General features: G+C 52.5%; 1 protein-coding gene across 12 annotated transcripts in view; it reads left to right on the top strand.

The window, feature by feature from the left end:
- The window catches only part of GRK4 (G protein-coupled receptor kinase 4), a 57,360-nt gene extending 40,341 nt beyond the window's left edge, over window positions 1-17,019 (top strand). For 8 of the 12 annotated variants that reach the window (XM_070790941.1, XM_070790947.1, XM_070790935.1 and 5 more), the window contains 9 exons: window positions 870-1,099; window positions 4,820-4,857; window positions 7,734-7,823; window positions 8,852-9,060; window positions 11,817-11,954; window positions 14,964-15,101; window positions 15,527-15,664; window positions 15,752-16,264; window positions 16,878-17,019. In XM_070790941.1, the coding sequence (XP_070647042.1) occupies window positions 870-1,099; window positions 4,820-4,857; window positions 7,734-7,823; window positions 8,852-9,060; window positions 11,817-11,954; window positions 14,964-15,101; window positions 15,527-15,664; window positions 15,752-15,910 (1,140 nt within the window). In that variant the 3' untranslated portion in view covers window positions 15,911-16,264; window positions 16,878-17,019. The remainder of the gene's footprint in view (window positions 1-869; window positions 1,100-4,819; window positions 4,858-7,733; window positions 7,824-8,851; window positions 9,061-11,816; window positions 11,955-14,963; window positions 15,102-15,526; window positions 15,665-15,751; window positions 16,265-16,877) is intronic. The other 4 variants (XM_070790944.1, XM_070790940.1, XM_070790945.1 and 1 more) reach the window with 3 other exon arrangements.
- Window positions 17,020-20,561: the final 3,542 nt, after the last annotated feature.

The raw sequence follows: 20,561 nt of genomic DNA, 5'->3' as shown, positions 1-20,561 counted from the left end.
TGAACAAACGGTGGGGTGCCCTGCTCACGGGTGGGAGCCTCAGGACTATGGTGGCCGTAAGACAAGTGAAATGCAGCCCAGCCAGAATCCCAGAAGGGCGTGTATGTGTGTACTCACGGGTGTAAACTGACTTGCAGACCAGCAGGACAGTGGGTGAAGAGCTTGAACAGGCACTTCACGAGAGAGGCTCACAAAACCAGTATTGGGCATGGCTGAGAGGTGTCCCCTGCGTGTGCAGAGGAGCGAGCGGCGAGACCACAGGAGAGTGCCGAAGCTTCAGGGCATGGCTGGCGGCACAGGCACTGGGAGAGCTGAGCAGCTCTGCACCCCTCTGCTCCGCCGGAGGCGTCCGACTCCCATGCCGAGCGCAGACAGTCCGCAAGCGTGGGGTGCCAGTGCTCGACGGCTAGAATGTAGCTTTGAGGAGTTCCACCCCAAGTTCTTTGTGAAGGTTGACACCTAGTCACTTAGACATGGCTCCCCCAGTGGCTCAGCAGCAAAGAATCCACCAGCTGCTGCAAGAGACGTGGGAGACTCGAGTTTGATTCCTGGGTGGGGAAGATCCCCTGGAGAAGGAAATGGCAACCCACTCCAGTATTCTTGCCTGGGACATTCCATGGACAGAGGAGCCGGGCGGCCTGCAGTCCATGGGGTCACAAAGAGCTGGACGTGACCGAGCGTGCACGCACTTGGGAAGTTCTCTGCTTTCGGCGCTGAGCAGCTGCTAGCGCTTCATCAGGTAGAGGTTTGCGATGGTGCTGGTGCACTTCTCCCCCAAAGCAGGCCGCGTTTCGGTGCTCGCACTGTGAACGTACACGGACTGTTTGACTGTTGCTCACAAATAGAGTGCATCGCCAATGAACGAGCAGGTTTTTGCATTTTCTTTCCTACAACACTGCTGTCCTCAGGTTAGCTTATGTTACACATACCAAACCAAAAAGTCCCTGTGCTTGGTGCTAACCATTATGAACGGAGGGGACCTGAAGTTTCACATTCACAACCTGGGCGACCCCGGCTTCGAGGAGCAGAGAGCGATCTTCTACGCGGCCGAGCTGTGCTGTGGCTTGGAGGATCTGCAGCGGGAGCGCATTGTATACAGGTAGGGGCACAGGGCTCCCGGGGCCTCGAGGCCTGTCCACCCTGAGCGGCTCTCATGGGCCACGTGGGGGCTGGGGCGGGAGGGCCGGTGGGGAGCCCTGGCCCTGATCCCTGGGGCCGCGCCCTCACCATTGGAAGCATGGCCAATCAGGGGCAGACCTCGGTTTTCTTTTTAGTTCTCTTCTCTCTCCGGTAAGTACTTTTCATTTAAGTTGGTCGTGCTGCTCACAAGCACGAGAGGAACCCATTTCCAAAGTCCTTAGATATTTCGATAGTTGTTCCGAGGATTGGGGACGATGTTCCAACAAAATAACAAATGTTCTGAAATAATTGTACTTATTTTAATACTTTTTTCATCTTAGAATTCAGTAGAGAAAATTAAGTGCCGTGGATGGAATTTTGTGTGATGCATAAATCTGGGTTTTAGGGACAGCAGTCCCTCTTCCACCTTTAGAAGCTGGGGTCCTGAGCGCTGACACTCTTCGGGGCCGCCCCAGGCCACTCCCTGCGTTCAGCCCAGTGCATCCACCTGCGGGCCGTGTGCGCTCGTCCCCTAGTGGGTGCGTCTAGCTGGCCTTCTCAGTTCCCAAGGGCTCTGCCCACTCCTTCCCCTCTAGCCCACATCCTCCCTGAATCTGGTCCCCAGATCAGTCCAGCATATTTGTCTGATCCCTCTGTGTTTCCCGTGGTCAGTGGCCGAGGTCACGTCCTCCTCAGATGGGCTTGCTCTCCCGGAGTTTGTCTGGCGTCATCTTGCCTGCCCTGCTCATGCGTCTGCCCTCTCAGGGGCCTTTCTTCCTGGCCCCCTCCTGCCGTCACGCAGAATTAGTGCACAGACACCCACTTTCTAGAAGCCCCTTCCCCTGGCTGGTCCTCAGAGTGCTCCGTGTTGCCCATCCTGGGGCCGGTCCCCCTGGCTGGCTCACTTCCGAGAAGACCTTCCTCTTCTCCATCCCAATTCTGATGTGATTTTTCTTCTTTGTCTTTTGTGGCCCAGAGCCAAGTTGAGTATCTCCTGAGGATCAGCTCCCAGCAGGCTGGGCTGATGGGTGACGGTCCCACCTACCATGAGTTGTGCAGAAGGTGGGGGCACAGGCTGCTACTCTGGGACTTACGGGGGCAGCTGGAGGAGGTCTGATTGCTACGTGGCTGCTGGAGGAAGTGAGCTTGTTACAGTTAAGTCCAGCTGAGCCGCCTTGGCCTGCTTCGTGTTGAGATGCATTCCCTGCACTGGTCAGACGGTTCCGTTCCCCAGCCTTCTACCCTGGGCTCCCGCCTGCCGTCTGACTGAGCAGGTCTGTCTTGTGCTGCTGCGTCCAGGAGACCTGCCATCAGGAGGCACCCCTGAGCGTCTGTTGCACGCATGAGCCATGGCCTTCAGACTCTGACGGCCTGTCCCGCCTCCAAGGCACTGCACACACGCTTCACGGGGAAGGTGCCCGTGTCCCCTTGCCTTTCCTCACAGACCACCACTGACAGCTTTCATCAGACCAGGTCCTAGAGAGAGTGTCTTCCTCTTTGCACAGAGGTAGTACAAATAAAAATGCTCTCCTATTTCAGCAGCTCCAAAATCAAAAAGGAAGAGACACACAGGATGGGCGTTTATCATTTTCAAATATTTATTTATTTGCGTGTTCTGTCTGCGCCAGGTCTCAGTAGTGGAGGCAGGGTCCTTGTTTGTAGTGTATGCGACCTAGTTCCCTGACCAGGGATGGAACCGCAGGTCCTCTGCTGTGGGAGTTCAGAGTCTTAGCCACGGGACCACAGGCTCCTTCCTGGGGAGTGGTTTTTGAGGGAAGGCTCGAGAAAGGACAACACTTTGTAGCCTGAGCTGTGGCGTTCTGCCCTGGCAGATGCCAGTGTGTGGTGTGGGGCAGGGTGTGAGCAGGCCGCTTTGGAATTGGTCTCAGCTTGTCGCCTGGCATCCAAGTGATCCAGTGACATGGCTGCACCCTAAGAGTGGCACCTACACCCAAGAGTGTCTAAACACCCTCCGGAGACGCTGTGACAGTCCCAGGAGGCGTTGTGTGTAACACGCTTAAGCACGTGTCTTGGCATCCAGTGAGCACGCCAGGGGGTGGCTGATGTCATTACCACTGTGCTAAGTCACTCAGTCGTGTCCAACTCTTCAAGACCCGTGGACTGTAGCCCACCAGGCTCCTCTGTCCATGGGATTGTCCTGGCAAGAATATTGGAGTGGGTTGCCGTGCTCTCCTCCAGGGGATCTCCTGACGCAGGGACTGAACCCACATCTCCTGCACTGGCAGGCAGGCTCTTTACCACTGAGCCACTGGGAAGCCCATCGTTACTGCTACCGATTAGTATTTTGTGCAGTACATGCTGCGTGTCTCCCTGCAGAGCAGGTGACTGGTGCTTGATTGACAGCTGACGGCAGAGCCGGTGGCAGTGGTTTAGGGCAGCTTCCCACACCAGGCAAGGAGGCAGCCGGGAGTCGGTGGGTCTCTGGCTGGGCCCTGGGCTGGCTGCCCTGGAGCGGTGCTGGCCTTGCGTGGAGCAGTGGGGCTTTAGGGCGCCTGGTGAGACGTTTGCGGTGAGGCGGGCGGGCGGCTGTCCTGTGCATGTGGCCGTGCCTGTGAACGTCCCATGTCAAGGAGGGTTACCTTGTTGTCAACAGCATTTACCAAATACAGAGAGAAAACAAGACTGCTTGTGGCTGGCAGGGCAAGCAGAGGGCACCCGTTCCCGCCCCCTGCTCCCCAGGGCCACCAGCAACAGTGTCGGGATGTCTGCCCAGGAAGGTTTCCGCGCAGAGCCCCACGCCTACGTTCTCGCTCTGCTCTCTTCTGGGCATGCGGTTTCTACCCCAGGGCATCTCAGTGTCTGCGGCCCCCGCCCCCTGAACTGGCACGGGGTTCTGCGGGGCTCTTCTGGGACCAGTGCCTCGGAACGGCTGCTCCGTTGTGCTGACCTCGGTCTCCTCTGCAGGTTCTTGGAGACGTGGCTGCAGATGGAGCGGCCGTGCTGAGGGAGATGGGTCACTGTGACAGGACCACACGTGAAGTCAGAGCTAAATAGAAATCCTCTGAAAACTAGGTTTTTTCCTTGCCAAGGAAAAAAACAAGTAGCTTGAGATATCACATTTAGATATTTTAGTCTTTGGTGACACACACGTATTTGAAGTTTGGCATTGCCCTGCTTGGCCGTGAACTGTGATAAACAGTTAGTGCCACGGGTCACATGCTCCCCCACAAGGCCTGGCCTCCCTGAATGCTGCCCAGCCTGGAAGCAGGCTCTGCGCGCGGGTCCTCCAGGTGAGGACGGTGGGCAGAGCCAGGATCTGACCCTGAGATGGAATTCTTCTTGGCCGGGGATTTCCAGTCGTTGAAATTTTTGACAGTCTATTAATGGTGAGAGAAATGGAGCTGAGTTCGTCAAGGACTAACTCCTCACCGCTGAGCTGCACGTTTCACGGCTGGATCGCCTCCTGCGAAGCCCACGCCCCCACACAGAGCGGTGAGCTCTGCGCCCTCGCCGTGCATGCCGTCTGTAGAGCCCCCCTGCCCCGGCTCCTCCTCATGGCCACTGGAGGCTGTGGCAACACGAGGGCTCCCACAGACCCACAGACGGAGGCGCCGTTACCTGCCGACCTCGCCGTTTCTCAGAGCGGGGAAGTGTCTGCGGGTCTTTCCGCTGGAACTGATGGAGCCCAGTGTTGCGCCCCAAATAACTGACTTTGTGGTGTTGTTTCCTTGCCTTGCAGGGACTTAAAGCCCGAGAACATCCTCCTCGATGATTACGGTGAGCGAGCCTTTCCCGCCAACTGTAGACTTTGTTCAGACGGACTCAAGTCAGGGTGGACCTACCACTTAGTGAGGCCAGGGGATAGCAGCAGGAGATGCCCTCCTAGAAACAGAACAGGGCTCTCACCGTCGTCCCCCTTCGTCTAGGCAGGGAGCAGAGGTGCTTCTGATTTTCAGTTTAACTCGCAGTAAGAGCGGCGTTTCTCTTCTGTTGCTTTCTTTCCTGTTTCACCTTGCTTTAATCTCAGCGGCTTGAGTCCATGCCCTCCTTGCTCGGTCGTTCTCACAGGTGCGGCGTGGGCTCTTGTTTGATTTGCATTTTCCTGACCACACTTTTCATGGGCTTACTTGCCATCTGTTTATCTTTTTTGGTAATGTGTCTTTTCAAGTCTTCTGCCCATTTTTAATTGTTTTTTTCCCTTATTGTTGAGTTTTAAGAGTTCTTTGTATATTTGTTATGCCAGTCCTTTATAAAATATAAATGTTTTTAAGTTAGTGAAGTCAACTTCTAATTTTTTTCTTTCATGGTTTGTACTTGCAGTTACAATTGCAATTGATTTTATGGCTGTGACCATGTTAAAGTCACTGAATTCTGGAAGGTTGTAGACTTGCTGGACTTTGTGCATATACCCGCATACCTTTGGCAGATGACCACTTTCTCTCTGCCTCCCCAGTTCCTGACCCTTTGGTTTCTGTTTGTTGCCTCAGGACACCAGGTGGGACGTTCAACCCAGTGTTTACCAGAAGTTGTAACAGCAGGAATTCTTTGCTTATTTCTGATCTCAGGGATAGTTTTTTAGTATATCACCATGAAGTATGGAATCTGCTGTCGTACTTAAATATTTGTTTGTATGTCTGTGCTGGGTCTTCATTGCAGCACACGGATCTTGTATTAATAGTTGCATCCCGTGGGGTCTTTGGTCACATCATGTGGGATCCACTTTCCCAAACCAGGGATTAACAATACAGGGGAGCGTGAAGTCTTAGCCACTGGACCACCAGGGAAATCCATGCTGTAGTACGTTTATAGAAATTAAGATTTAAGAATTTTTTCTTTTTAAAAAATAGCACTTGAATTTTGTCAGTGCGTTTTCTCCCCAAATGACTATATGTTGTTTGTTTTTTAATATGGTTAATCCACCAGTTGGTTTTCCAGTGTTAAACGAATCTGTCATTCCTGAAATGAGTCCAGCTTGGGCAGATCATGCTGCCCTTGCCTGGGTGGCTGGTTCTGGCACCTGACAGTCCCAGGAGGAAGCGCACCTCCAGCACAGTCTCTCCATCGGGCTCTGCACAAGCGTCGGAACCTGTCCGGGTGTCCGTGTCCACACGGCAGCCACTAGGGGTCCAGACGTCTCCCCTCTTGGGTTCAGCTGCTCCCAGCCTTGGAAAGTGTCCTGGTGGGAGCGGCTGGGGAGCCTCCATGCGTTCCCCACTCCCGGTCGGCAGTGTCTGGCTTGACCTGGCTTTGCCAGTGCTCCTGCTGCCGCAGCAGAGCGCCTCAGCGTGGGTCTCCCACTCAGATGTTTTGTCCATCCTGGCTGGTCCTGTGGCTCCCAGCTGTGGCCAGGAGTGGTGCAGATGTGCCCCGTCCTGCCCACGTGCAGGCAGCTAGCATCACTCCTGCGGCAGTCGCTGCTGTGCTTGTTCTTTATACGCCGGGGCCAGGTCCCGCTCCCATTAAGAATAGAAGGAAGTGACAGGGCTTTGTTGTTCTTGTCTTGATTTCAGGAGACTTTAAATCTTTTCTTTGTGTTTTTATGTTTTTTAATTTTTAACAATGTAATTCTACCTATACTTTAGTTTCTCAGACTTAAAAAATGCAATTGACTTTAGCATTTTTACTGTTATGGAATTAAACTTCTTAAGAACTAATTTTCCACCAGTGAGCCATAGACCGTAAGAGTAATAGGATTGTCCTCAAGTACTTCTTCATTGTCCTCAAGTACTTCTTCGTTATAGACAGCTTGTTAGGTTTTCTGTTTTCATGTGTCAAGTACGACTGGATATTTGTATTGAATTTAGGTTTAAAAAAAAAGCTGTCACCTGTTCTACATTTCAAGGCACATTTACCATTTGCCCATTCTGAATATGGGACAGTTTGTTTTGCAAACTTTAAGGGGGATTTGGTTTTATGAAATGAAGCTGGTGGTTGAGTTGATGAAGAAAACCGCATTATGTTTGCATCTTCTATAATTGTTGTCATTGTTGAGTCCCTAAGTTATGTCCGACTCTTTGCGACCCCATGGACGGCAGCACACCAGGCTTCCCTGTCCTTCACCAACCCCTGGAACTTGCTCAAACTCATGTCCATTGAGTCAGTGATGCTGTCCAACCGTCTCATCTCTGTCGTCCCCTTCTCCTCCTGCCTTCAATCTTTCTCAGCATCAGTCTTTTCCAGTGAGTCAGCTCTTCGCATCAGGTGGCCAAAGCAGTGGAGCTTCAGCTTCAGCATCAGTCCTTCCAGTGAATATTCAGGACTGATTTCCTTTGGGATGGACTGGTTGGATCTCCTTGCAGTCTAAGGGACTCTCAAGAGTCTTCTCCAACACCACAGTTCACAAGCATCAATTCTTCAACGCTTAGCCTTCTTTATGGTCCAGCTCTCACGTCCATACATGACTACTAGAAAAACCACAGCTTTAATTATCTGGACCTTTGTCAGCACAGTGATGTCTCTGCTTTTTAATATGCTGTCTAGGTTTGTCATAGCTTTTCTTCCAAGGAACAAGCGTCATGTAATTTTAGATGTAAATGTTTCCAAGTAGGAATTGCTGTAACTTCCATCCCTGTGTTTTAGATTTTTTTCCATTATTTATTGTCAAAGTGTCAGCCGGCCCCCATGATTTGTATCGTGTGTTTGGCCGCATGTAGGACACATCCGGATTTCAGATCTTGGTTTGGCCTTGGAGATCCCAGAAGGGGCGACGATCAGTGGAAGAGTCGGAACGCTGGGCTACATGGGTACGTGACCGGCCTCCCAGTTCTCCCTGCACTCCTGGCCTCAGGACGCAGAGAGCTGGCCGTGTGGAGGGACCTGGGGTCATCCTGGCCCGCTGTGGGGTAGCGCAGTGGTATCTGAGGTCTGTACCCGCCCCCACCTGCCCTTATTGCCCAGAGCAGAAGAACCAGGACAGGACAGTGGCCTCCTCGCTCCTCCTGGCTCCACACACCCCTCCTGAAGGTGACCAAGTCATTCTGAAGGTTTCGTGAACCAGAGGCCTGGCCTTGGGTCGGCTCTGAGCAGGGACCCCTGCCTGGCTCTGCCCAAGTAGGGGCCGCCTGATATGAGTGAGCCGGGAGCCTCTGCTGAGTTTTGCGCTGACCCCCGCATCCGCTGTGGCAGCTGGGGCCTGAGCCTGGAGGCCTGGCTCTGTCTGGTGGAGAGGCGGGGCTCCTCCCACAGAGCACCGCTTCCCACGGTAGTTAACTCTGCCGTGATTCACTTCGCACTCTGAACAGTGGGAACTGTTTCTAATAACAGCTTTGCTGAAATATAATTCACATACCATAAAATCCACGAATGTTCATTTTGGGCATTCCACAGCAGCATGTGGGATCTTAGTTCTCAACCAGGAGTCAAACCGGCGCTGCCTGCGGTGGGAGCACAGTCGTGTCCCCTGGACGCAGTCCACCGGTCTGGAGTGTGCCGTCTAGGGACTCTCAGTGCGGGCAGAGCAGTGCAGCTACCGCCCCTGGTTTCAGAGCCTTCTCATCCCTGCAGAGAAGAAGCCCCGCACCCGCCAGCAGTCACCCCAGCTCCTCACCTTCTCTGCCAGCCTTGCAGCCACTAATGGGCTTTCTGTCTCCGTGGACTTGTCTGTTCTACCTCATCTAAGTGGAATCACACGCTGTCCGGCCTTTTGTGTCTGCCTCGTTAGCATCGTGTTTCCTGAGTTCATCTGTATAGTAACAAGCATTAACTTTAAATTGTGTTGTTTGCCATTCAGCACAAGGAGATTTAACTTAAATTTCCTGTATTTGTTGAGCAGCTCCGGAAGTTATCAACTCTGAGAGCTATACATTCAGTCCTGATTGGTGGGGGCTCGGCTGTCTGATATACGAGATGATTGAGGGACATTCTCCGTTCAAAAAATACAAAGAGAAGGTTAAGCGTGAGGAGGTGGAGCGGAGAGTGAACAAAGAGGCAGAGCAGTACTCCGAGAAGTTCTCCGAGGACGCCAGGTCCATCTGCAGCATGGTGGGTCGGCTTGGGCGGGGGTAGGGGGCAGGGAAACGCAGCCGTCCGCCAGTGCGCTCGGGCTGAGCAGGGGCCTCCTCTCAGGGTCCCTGATCCCGCAGAGCAGAGCAGAGGCCATTGTTTGCTGTCCCCGAAGGCGCTGCTGAAGGGCAGGACAGTGCTGGGTCCTGGCCAACCTCACAGGGCACTGACAGGCAACAGGCCCTTCTGGACACTCTGCAGCGCCTGACTCCGTGTCTGCCCCTGTAGCCTCAAGAACGTCCCGGCAGTAAGGGAGAGAGAGACACTCTCCTTGTCACTTGCTTCTCTTAAGCCAACATGAAGGGTTTCCCGAGCAAACTTTAAACTTGGTTTGCATTCAGGAGGGTTTATTGAGAATCCCCCTCGGGCCCCTCCCCAGCAGTGAGCACTAACCCCTTCCATGCGCACGCCCGGTGCTCTCATCTGCTTGGGGTGGGTGACTGAGGCCTGGCTCTGCCTGGGGGAGCAACAGGAGGGGCTGGCTGTGGGCTGCGGGCAGAGGGCAGGGGGCGATGGGCGGGGACAAAGCGGGGGCCAGCCAGGGCTTTGCGGTGATTCAGTTGGGGGTCTGGGCCCTGGGTGCTGGCAGGGTGGGTGAGGAGTGGTCAGGCTGGGTGGCTGGGGAGGCATCACCTGCAGGGTTTGGGAGCTGGGGAGAGGTTGTGGGGGGGGGGGGTCCAGGAAGGGGGACGGGCTGGGACAAAGCCTCGGTGTTCCGAGGTGTGCAGGCCTGTGGCAGGCCCAGCTCTTCACGTCTGCAGAAGGGAGTGGCGTGGGTTCCGGCTGAGAGCCAAGGCCGTGGGGCAGGCGGCCTCCCTGGGGGGCGCCAGATGCGGGTGTCTGTGGCGCTGTCCTGCGCTGCCAACACCCAGACGCCTGAGCTCATAGCCGGCGTTGCCCCACAGGACCCCGCTTACAGGGCAGGCTCAGCCCTTGGCAGCACCTCCCAGCCCCGGGCCCTGGCCGGGCTGCCAAGGCCCAGATCGTCGTCGTGTGCCTTTGAGCCGAGGCAGATCTCTTTGGTTGGAAACTGGAGGAAAGCCATTTGGTTTTTGCCAATGACGGGCATGCCTCCCTTTTATTGTGCTTCACAAATAGTGTGTGTGTGTGTTTTGGTTTTACAAGTTGAAGGTTTGTGACAACCCTGTGTTAAAGTCTGCATAGGCATGTGTGTGTGCTCAGTCACGTCTGACTCTGCGACCCCACGGACTGCAGCCCGCCAGGCTCCTCCGTCCACGGGATTCTCCAGGCAAGAATACTGGAGTGGGCTGCCATGCCCTCCTCCAGGGGATCTTCCGACCCAGGGACTGAACTTGCGTCTCTTGCATCTCCTACATTGGCAGGTGGATTCTTTACCACTGAGCCACCAGGGAAGCCCCTATTGCTGTTTCCCCAGCAGCATTATCTTTTAAATGTGTACTTTTTTTTAGATATCATGCTACTGCAAACTTAATAGACTATATCCAGTCCCATCACTTCATGGCAAATAGATTGGAAAAAATGTGGAAACAATGTCAGATTTCATTTTCTTGGGCTCCAAAATCAATGAGGATGGTGATTGCAGCCACGAAATTAAAAGACGCTTGCTCCTTGGAAGAAGAGCTTCGACCAACCTAGACGGCTTATTAAAAAGCAGACATCAGTTTGCCAACAAAGCTCCGTCTAGTCAAAGCTATGGTTTTTCCATTAGTCATGTATGGATGTGACAACTGGACCATAAAGAAGGCTGAGTGCTGAAGAATTCATGTTTTTGAACTGTGATGTTGGAGAAGACTCTTGAGACTCCCTTGGACAGCAAGGAGATCCAACCAGTCAATCCTAAAGGAAATCAATCCTAAATATTTATTGGAGGGACTGATGCTCAAGCTGAAACTCCAGTACTTTGGCCACCTGATGGGAAGAGCCAACTCACTAGAAAAGACCCTGATGCTGGGAAGGATTGAGGGCAGGAGGAGAAGGGGACGACAGAGGATGAGAGGGTTGGATGGCATCACTGACTCGATGGACATGAGTTTGAGCAAGCTCCTGGAGATGGTGAAGGACAGGGAAGCCTGGCGTGCTGCCTGCAGTCCATGGGGTCACAAAGAGTTGGACACGACTGAGCGACTGAACAACAACAACAGTGTAAACAGAACTTGTGTAAGCACGGGGGAAACTAGGAAGCCTGCGTGACCTGCTTTATTGCAGTACTCACTTCAGTTGCTGTTGCCTGGATCATTGTCAGAGGTCTGCCTGCGTAAATGTATAAGTAAGGAATACTTTTGAAGGAAACACTATTAGTTTTAAGAATATACAATTTTTAGAACTAGGTTTGCTAAATTTTTGCCTCATCTGAAGTCCTTAGTGATCTGTTTAATGAATAAATCAAAATGGTTTCTAATTATCCATGTCACTTGGCATGGAAGTGGTGTCTTTGAAGTTCCCAGACAGCTTCTATTTCTTGAGAAAACATCCCCTAATTTTTACAGGGTTAAACTTTTCTTAAGGATTTATTTAGTCAACTTGTAGTTTTTTTGATAGAGGCAGAACTTTAGTTTGAACTCCTTTTGGAAGCGTTACGTATTTGAAATCGGTAAAATCTGCAGTGATGAGGTTTGGCTGATTCTTTGAAATCTGAGTGACTGTTCCATCGGAGGTGCTCTTTGCCTCCCTAATTCTTTGGCCATGATTGTGGAGATTCAGGGGTTTTCTTTTATCCTTGGAGCTTTGGCTGACTCATCTGTGCTCCTCCACAGTTACTCACTAAGGATCCTAAGCAGCGCCTGGGCTGCAGGGGCGAAGGGGCGGCTGAAGTCAAGGGACACCCTGTGTTCAGGGACATCAACTTCAGGCGGCTGGAGGCCCACATGTTAGACCCGCCTTTCCACCCTGATGTAAGTGTGTTGTCAAGGGCAACGGGGTGGCCTCCTCCCCGGCCCTCCTGGCCCCTCTGCCTGAGCTGCAGCCACCCCCCCGGGTCACTGCCCTGCCAGGAACCTCGGCAGCCCTGACCCTCCCCAGCTACCCTGCAAGGGCCCTTCCTTTGTCACAGCTGGCACCCTTGCTTCTGTAGCCCTGAATGTGCCTCCCCACACTGGGTCTCAGCGGGTCCCGGCTCGGTGCTGCGGGCCGTGGAGTGGCCCTGGTGAGTGTGCTGTGGAGCCGTGGAGGGTTACATCCCTAGAGCCTGGTGGGGCCCTCAAGCTCGGAGCTGGGAGGAGCGTCCCCATGGTGGCCTTGGGCTACCGAAGATGAAGTAGGAAGCGTGGCGATGCGCTCATTCTGTGGGATATGATGAACCTGTCGTTGTTCAGGTGCTCAGTCGTGTCCGACTCTTTGTGACCCCAAAAACTGCAGCATGCCAGGCTTCCCTGTCTATCACCAACTCTTGGAGTTTACCCAAACTCATGTCCACTGAGTCGGTGATGGCATCCAAACGTCTCATCCTCTGTCATCCCCTCTCCTCCTGCCTTCAGTCTTTCCCAGTGTCAGGGTCTTTGCCAGTGAGTCAGCTCTTTGCATCAGGTAACCAAAGTATTGGCGCTTCAGCTTCAGCATCGGTCCTTCCAGTGAATATTCAGGGTTAATTTCCTTTAGGACTGACTGGTTTGATCTCCTTGCTGTGCAAGGGACTCTCAAGAGTCTTCTCTAGCACCATAGTTCAAAAGCATCAATTCTTTGGCGCTCAGCCTTCTTTATGGTCCAACTCTTACATCCATGTATGACTAGTAGAAAAACCATAGCTTTGACTGTCCAGACCTTTGTCAGCAAAGTGATGTCTCTCCTTTTTAACATGCTGTCTAGGTTTGTCATAGTTTTTCTTCCAGGGAGAAAACGTCTTTTAATTTCATGGCTGCAGTCACTGTCCGCAGTGATTTTGGAGCCTAAGAAAATAAAATCTCTCACTGTTTCCATTGTTTCCTCAGCTATTTGCCATGACGTGATGGAACCAGATGCCATGACCTTAGGTTTTTGAATGTTGAGTTTTAGGCCAGCTTTTTCACACTCCTCTTTCACCTTCATCCAGAGGCTCTTTAGTTCCTCTTCGCTTTCTGCCTTAAGGGTGGTGTCACCTGCATATCTGAGGTTATTGATATTTCTCCCGGTAATCTTGATTCCAGCTTGTGCTTCCTCCAGCCCAGCGTTTCTCATGATGTACCTTGCATATAAGTTAAATAAGCCGGGTGACAAGATACAGCCTTGATGCTCTACTTTGCCTATGTGGAATCAGTCTGTTGTTCCATGTCCAGTTCTAACTGTTGCTTCCTGACCTGCATACAGGTCTCTCGGGAAGCAGGTCGGGTGGTCTGGTGTTCCCGTCTCTTGAAGAGTTTTCTGCAGTGGGTTGTGATCCACAACAAATGAAGTCAATGAGGCAGAAGCAGGTGTTTCTCTGGAACTAACTCTCGCTTTTTCTGTGATCCAACAGATGTTGGCAATTTGATCTCTGGTCCTTCTGCCTTTTCTAAATGTAGCCTGTACAACTGGAAGTTCTCTGTTAACATACTGTTGAAGACTGACTTGAAGGATTTTGAGCATTACCTTGCTAGCACGTGAAATGAGTGCAGTTGTGGCGGGGGGCGGGGGCGGGGATGGCGGGTGTTGAGCATTCTCTGGCGTTGCCCTTCTTTGGGATTGGGATGAAAAACTGACAGTGGTCCTGTGACCACCGCTGAGTTTTCCAGATTTGCTGGCATAGTGAGTGCAGCACTTCACAGCATCATCTTTTAGGCTTTAAAACAGCTCAGCTGGAATTCCATGATCTCCACTAGTTTTGTTCATAGTGATGCTTCCTAAGGCTTGACTTCATGCTCCAGGATGTCTGGCTCTAGGTGAGTGATCACACCATCATGGTTATCTGGGTCATTAAAACCTTTTTTGTACAGTTCTGCGTATTGTTGCCACCTCTTCTTAATCTCTTCTGCTTCTGTTAGTACATACGGTTTGAGTCCTTTATTGTGCCCATCTTTGCATGAAATATTCTGTTATGAACCTGAGACATGCCATTAAAATCGTTCTGGCTCTGCAAGTCAGGACTCAGTGTTTATGTGGAATGTGCTGTGGCCACAGCTTGGTCCTCTGAGTGAGTCCTCGCAAAATGTGGTTCCTGAGCCTCGGTTCCAGGCCCGAGAATCTCGGGAGAACTTGCTTGGACTCGCTGAGCCAGGCAGCCAGATGGGCTGCAGGATGAGGAAAGTGGTGGGGCCTCCTGGAGCCTTTCCCACCGGGCACTGGGTACTGCCGGCTGCGGGCCGTGGAGGCCGGGAAGGCAGCCATCCCGAGGCAGAGGGAGGGCACGCCGGGTGGTGCCTGGACCAAGGGGCAGAGGCGCCGGGCTTGTCCTGGGGCAGCTCCTGCATGTAACCAGGGGCCGGGGCTGTGAACAGTGGCGTCCGAGACAAGTGTCAGGCGGTTTGGTGTGGGGCCAGGACAGGGTTCTGACCTACGACCTCAGTGCTCCCCTTGGTCCCCTCTACAGCCCCCTGAGGGCCGCCCCGCCCGGGACTCCCAGCTCCTTGCCTGGTGGGATGGCCAAGTCCTAACCAGGGGCCCTGGGGTCCTGCTCTCGATTCCCACTCCAGAGGCGGGGCCTGGCTCCCACGCACCCCCAGCTATGAGTGCGGGTGGGGCTGCGGGCCTGGCTCCTGTCCCAGCTCGGGGCTGGTGCTCCAGCCAGAGCACCCTGTCCGCCTCCTCCATCCCCGGCCTCTGCTGTGACCCAGCTTCCATGCAGGAAAGAGAGGGGGGCCGTCCGGGGCCTCGTGGCCGGGCGCGGTGGGCGAGCAGGGGCCTGTGGTTCTGAGAGTTATGAGAGTGCGGAACAGAGGTGCGCAGCTGTGTGAGCCTCGGGCATCATGAGCATGATGGGGGAAACTCAGCCACGCCTCTGTTCCTGCCGACAGCCGCAGGCGGTTTACTGCAAGGACATCTTGGACATCGAGCAGTTCTCTACGGTGCGGGGCATCCAACTGGACAGCACCGACAGCTGCTTCTACAGCGAGTTCGTCACAGGCTGTGTCTCCATCCCCTGGCAGAACGAGGTACTGTTCCCGCGGTGCAGACCGCAGCTACTTACTGCCCCCGAGAAGTGAACAGCTTCTGCTTTGAAATAGCTCTTTAGCTGCTCTGCGCACACATCCATTTATGTGTGTGTGTGTGCGCATGTGCGCATATTTGGAGGTAAAATTACTTGAGGAGCTGCCCCTGGCTCCTCGGGAAGGGGACAGAGGTGGCTCTGGGGTCCGCTGGGTACCTGCCAACCTGAGTGCTGCTCTCTGAGTTCCCACGGGTCATGCTTTGGCGGGGGGTCACACTGGCAGACACGTGACCTACCCCAGGAGGAGGTCAGGAAGCAGGGGTAGTGGGAACCGGGGACAGGAGCAGAGTGGCTGCTGAACACTGGGCTGGAGGCCAGGGGGGACGCGGACCTCCGTCACTTCTCTGTCCTGCTCTTCTGTGGGTGCAGATGATCGAGTCTGAATGTTTCAAGGACATCAACGAAAGTGAAAACGAGCCAGTTGTGGTTTTAGAGCCAGATGAGAAGACGGATCAGCAAGTTCCCAGGCAGAAGAGAGGCTTCTTCTACAGACTCTTTTCCAGAGGGGTAAGGGTGGCAGTCGCTCTGTTATTATTACTTTAATGTGACCTGTTACAAGGTGTCTTTCACCACGGCAGACCTTTCTTTGTTCAGTGCTCTTTCTGCAGTGCCTGCTGTGTGAGGGGCTGTATACAGTGTGCAAGCTACCCATGCGGTGTGTTTGAGCCCGGCGAGAAGAGCCCTCCCAGGGGTGTTTGCCGTTGGTATGAACTCTGTCCTGATCGCAAAAGAAGAAATGGCTCCAGCACTTGAAAAGAGACCCCGCTGTCCATGAGAACGCGTTCCGCACTAGGCTCGTGAAGCATTGTGAAGAACCAATGTAAAAGAATGAAAGTCCTTTCAGTTTCTGCCTGGTGTTGTTCTGATTCTCAGAGCTGTTGCGTCATTCACCCGCGATCACAGGGAAAGCTGATTCTCCTTTGAATGTGGAAGAGTGTTTGGAGAGGCTTTCTGTGGTAGCATTAAACTCAGGAATGGTTTCAGGCCTCCTTGGACCAGTGGGTCATCCTGCCGTATACCCTGTCTGCTCCAGAGGGATTTTGCCTCAGTCATCCACTGAACATCTCATCCACCGTGTCTCAGTATAAACCCAGAGAATGTGGCCAGGTCTCCTCTCAGAATGCGGGGCCGGGCAGCAGTTAACCTGAGCTCCTCTGCATGTCTCGCGTCGCTCAGTGGGAGTCGTTGCTGAGTCCATGCTGTGGGGGCCTCACATACCGTGAGGGGGACCCTCCACACAGTCGTACAGGAAGAAGCTGTCCACCCCACCTGCTCAGAGGCGCTCAGTGGGCAGTGGGCGCAGGATGGGGCGAGCTGTGTGAGTGGGGGGAGTGGGACACACCGGCGCCCATCTCTGCTGAATCGAGCATCCTCACCACGTGAAGCACGTGGGAGGGGACGGTTAAAGGTTTTGCTTGCCTGGAAGTCCGCACTTCCCACAGTTTCTGTGCACTTAAGTCTTCCCTGGTGGCCCAGTGGTAAAGACTCTCCTGCAGTGCAGGAGGCCCAGGTTCCATCCCTGGGTCAGCAAGGTCCCCCGGAGAAGGAGATGGCAACCCACTCCAGTATTTTTGCCTTGAGAATCCCATGGACAGAGGGGCCTGGTGGGCTACAGCCCATGGGTCACAGAGTCAGACACGCCTGCACACACACGCACACATGAGGCAAGCGAGCCCCTCGCACGGGAAGGGGCCTGACCAGCCTTCTGCCTGTGTTGCAGGGCTGCTTCAACGCCGGCTCCAGCAAGAAGAAGCTGGTGTCCTCCAGACGGTGAGCACGTGCTGCGAGGCCAGACCACACGGGAGCACGCGCCGGGGCCCATCCCATCTGCGACCTGCAATAAACATGTGGGACTCACCTCACGACGGCTCAGCAGTCTGTCCCGCTTTCTACGTTCATGCCTGAACTGGTGTTTCTCTAAAGGTGGATTGAACAAAAGGCCACCTGAGGACTTGGGATGCCTGGAAGGCCCCGGGTGTGGACGCCCTGTGGCGTGTCCCCACAGAGAGGGGAGGGGAGGCCTGGAAGGGGCCCTGCTGCTCCTCACCCACCTGAGGCACCCCCCGAGCTCCTCTGGGTGTGGGTGGGTGGGCGTCAGCATGGGTTAGCAGGTCTTGGCCGTTTGCATTCGTGTTCCTAGCTCCCGTGCCTCCTGCTGAGATTCTGCCGCCCACCGTATGTGGGGCATCTCAGGGCGCTCCTGTCTGCCCTTGGAAAGAGGGTGTTTTCAGGACCCTGAGGTCAGGGCGTGGCTGTCAGGCTGGAAGCATGTCTGTGAGTCTCCGGGCCTGGGTCCCCAGAGCCACTGGTGCTGGAGCTGGGCAGGGGGGTGGCCTGGTATGTGCCACCCTGGCAGGGCCTCCCGGGGCCAGAGCGCCAGGTAACGGGGAGAGCTGGTTGGGGGAGGAGGTGGGAGCCTCCTGGGTCCGGTGACCCTGCCGGTGGCCCTGGGTTCATGGTCAGTCACCCTCACTGTTCTCTGGCTCGCTGGGAAGCTCTTGCTACCTGCTGTGTGGGATCCAAGGTCCAGACCTCGGAGAGTTGAACCAAATAGCAGGGACTTGGTCTGGAAAATCCTCATTAAAAAAAGGGGGAAAGGAAATCCTAACAAAAAATTTGAAAAGATTTAAGTATAGTAGAGTATGTGATTACAAATGCAATAAACCTACAAATTAATAACAAAATCGGAAAACAAAAAGGCCCTGGCTAATAACCTCTACGAAGTCCTCTGGGCTAAGGAGGTGATGTAACGCAAAGCTGCAGAGCCTCGAGAAATGAGAACAAGACCCGCGTGCCTGATGTGGGATAAACCTAAAGTGCAGTGCTCCAGGAGGAGATGTACAGCTCTTAATATCAGCAAAGCTAAGTGCCCCAATAGATGGATTTGGCCTCTGACTCAAAAGGATTGAAAAATACATTCAGGAAAAGCAGAAAATAAGAAAGAAAGTAATAGCTATAAAAGAAAAACTACAGCTTAAATGATAAAACACTTTTTCTCAAAAATCAATAAAATAAATAAATCAATATCTAACCTAATCAAGAAAAACAAAAGGGGAAAATACAAATACACAAAGTTACAAGAGGAGTAAATCAGAGAGGTGAGAAAAGATACAGAATACTATGTACAGTTTTACGAAAATAAACATAAAACCTGGATGAAATGCATTTCTAGGAAAACATAATTTACCAAAATTAACCATAAGTAGAATAGAAAATCTAGACAAATTTCAGGATAAGAAATGAAGTTGCCAAAGTGCTATCCTTCAGAAAATCACCAGATTCAGATGATCTAACAGGGAATGTTAGCAAACCTTTGAGGAGCAGATAAATGTCAATGGCTTTTAAATGTTCCAGAGAATACATAGAAGAAGAAGAAAACTTCCCACTCCTTTTTATAAAGCAAGTATAAATTGACACCCAAATCTTACCAAAGACCTTACATGGAAAGTCTATACCACTGTCTTTTATTAATACAAAGTCATTAAAATATTACCAGAATCTTATCCTTAGAGGGCTTCCCTGGTGGCTCGGATGGTAAAGAATCCGCCTGAAGTGTGGGAGACCTTAGTTTGATCCTTGGGTTGGGAAGATCTCCTGGAGGAGGGCATGGCAACCCACTCCAGTATTCTTGTCTGGAGAATCCCCATGGACAGAGGAGCCTGGCAGGCTGCATACAGTCCATGGCGTCACAAAGAGTTGGACACGACTGAGCAACTAAGCACATTATCCTTAAAATATTATGGAACAGAATATTTATTAGCCTTAAAATATTATCAAACAGAATCCGGCAGCACATTATAAAGTACCACATCAAAATGCTGGGTTTATTTTAATAAGATATGGATGATTCAATATCAGGACATCCAGTAACATAATAAATCATGTTAATAGATCCAAAGGAAAAATAGGTAATTTTCATAAAGGCATTTGACCAAATTCAACCCACGTTTGTATAGTTGATAAAATGGAGTTGACCTTTTCGCAACACTGGGTGGGGTTGAAAATTTGCATATAATTTTATAGTCCTCTGATCTATGTTTGTGGTTTCATATCCATGGATATGCTGTAGTATTTATTGCAAAAAATCCACATATAAGTGGACGTATGTATTTCAAAACCATGTTTTTTCAAGTGAAAGTTGCTCAGTTGTGTCCAACTCTTTGTGACCCCATGGACCATACAGTCCATGGAATTCTCCAGGCCAGAATACTGGAGTGGGTAGCCATTCCCTTCTCCAGGGGATCTTCCCAACCCAGGGATCAAACCCAGGTCTCCCACATTGCAGGCGGATTCTTTACCAGCTGAGCCACCAGGGAAGCCCACGAATGCTGGAGTGGGTAGTGTAGCCCTTCCCCAGGAGACCTTCCTGACCCAGGAATCAACCCGGGGTCTCCTGCATTGCAGGTGGATTCTTTACCAGCGAGCTACCAGGGAAGCCCTATGGTTTTTCAAGGGTCAACTATAAATCAGTCAATACTTCTTTAGCATCATAAAATACATTTATTACCCACAGACAGCATCTTACTGGAGGAGGGTTTACGCCACAGAGGCACTCATGATAAAAAGAATAGCAGAAAGATGACCACCCTCAGGAGCATCCTATTTCACATTTACAGGAGGAACTTGCCTGTACAGCAAGGGTGCACTACCCTCCTGACGAACACATGTCGGGAGAGTGAGCAACTGAAAGCCAGGGCAAGGGGGACCTGGGGAGGTGAGCCAGACACCAGGGCTGCTCCTGTTCAGGGCGTTGGGAGCCCTGAGACTCCTGAAAGGCCGAACTAATCCGGGGCTCGGAGAACAAAAGCCTGGTCCAGGGCATGCCGAGATCGGGGTCCCAGCCAGTTCACTCTCCACCTCAGGGCCAGGGTGACCTGGAAGTAACCCAGCCCGCTGAAATGGGTGGTCCAGAGGACTCCAAAAGCGGGGCGTGGACCAAGACGGCCAAGGGCTTCTGATGCCCCAAGGAGACGAGCATCGCAAACAGAAACCTTGCCTGGAGGAAGAGAGCACCCTAGGCCACAAATCACTTCTGTAATGGTTTTCAGATACAACGTCCAGGATGTAATCAAAGATAAGCACGACATGAGGTGAGGCAAAAGAACGAACTCAGCAGACATTACAAACAAGAAAAACATTCCCTTGCAGGCTCTAGATAATGGAAATATATGAGACACAGACTCTTAAAAAAATTTTTTTTTAATTATTTATGGCTGCTCTGGGTCTTTGTTGCTTTGCTCCAGCTTCTCTCTAGTTGCAGCGAGAGGAGGGCTTCTCCTTGCTGGGGAGCACAGGCTCTAGATGCTTCGGCTGGAACCCCCGTCCCCTGCACTGGCAGGCAGGTTCTTATCCACTGCGCCACCCGGGAAGTCCAAGACGCTCAGACAAGTGTGCTTACTACGTT

The sequence above is a fragment of the Bos indicus genome, chromosome 6 (genome assembly GCF_029378745.1).
Source record: "Bos indicus isolate NIAB-ARS_2022 breed Sahiwal x Tharparkar chromosome 6, NIAB-ARS_B.indTharparkar_mat_pri_1.0, whole genome shotgun sequence".
In the NCBI taxonomy this organism is placed as follows: domain Eukaryota; kingdom Metazoa; phylum Chordata; class Mammalia; order Artiodactyla; family Bovidae; genus Bos; species Bos indicus.
This window is presented reverse-complemented; position numbering and strand designations above follow the sequence as displayed.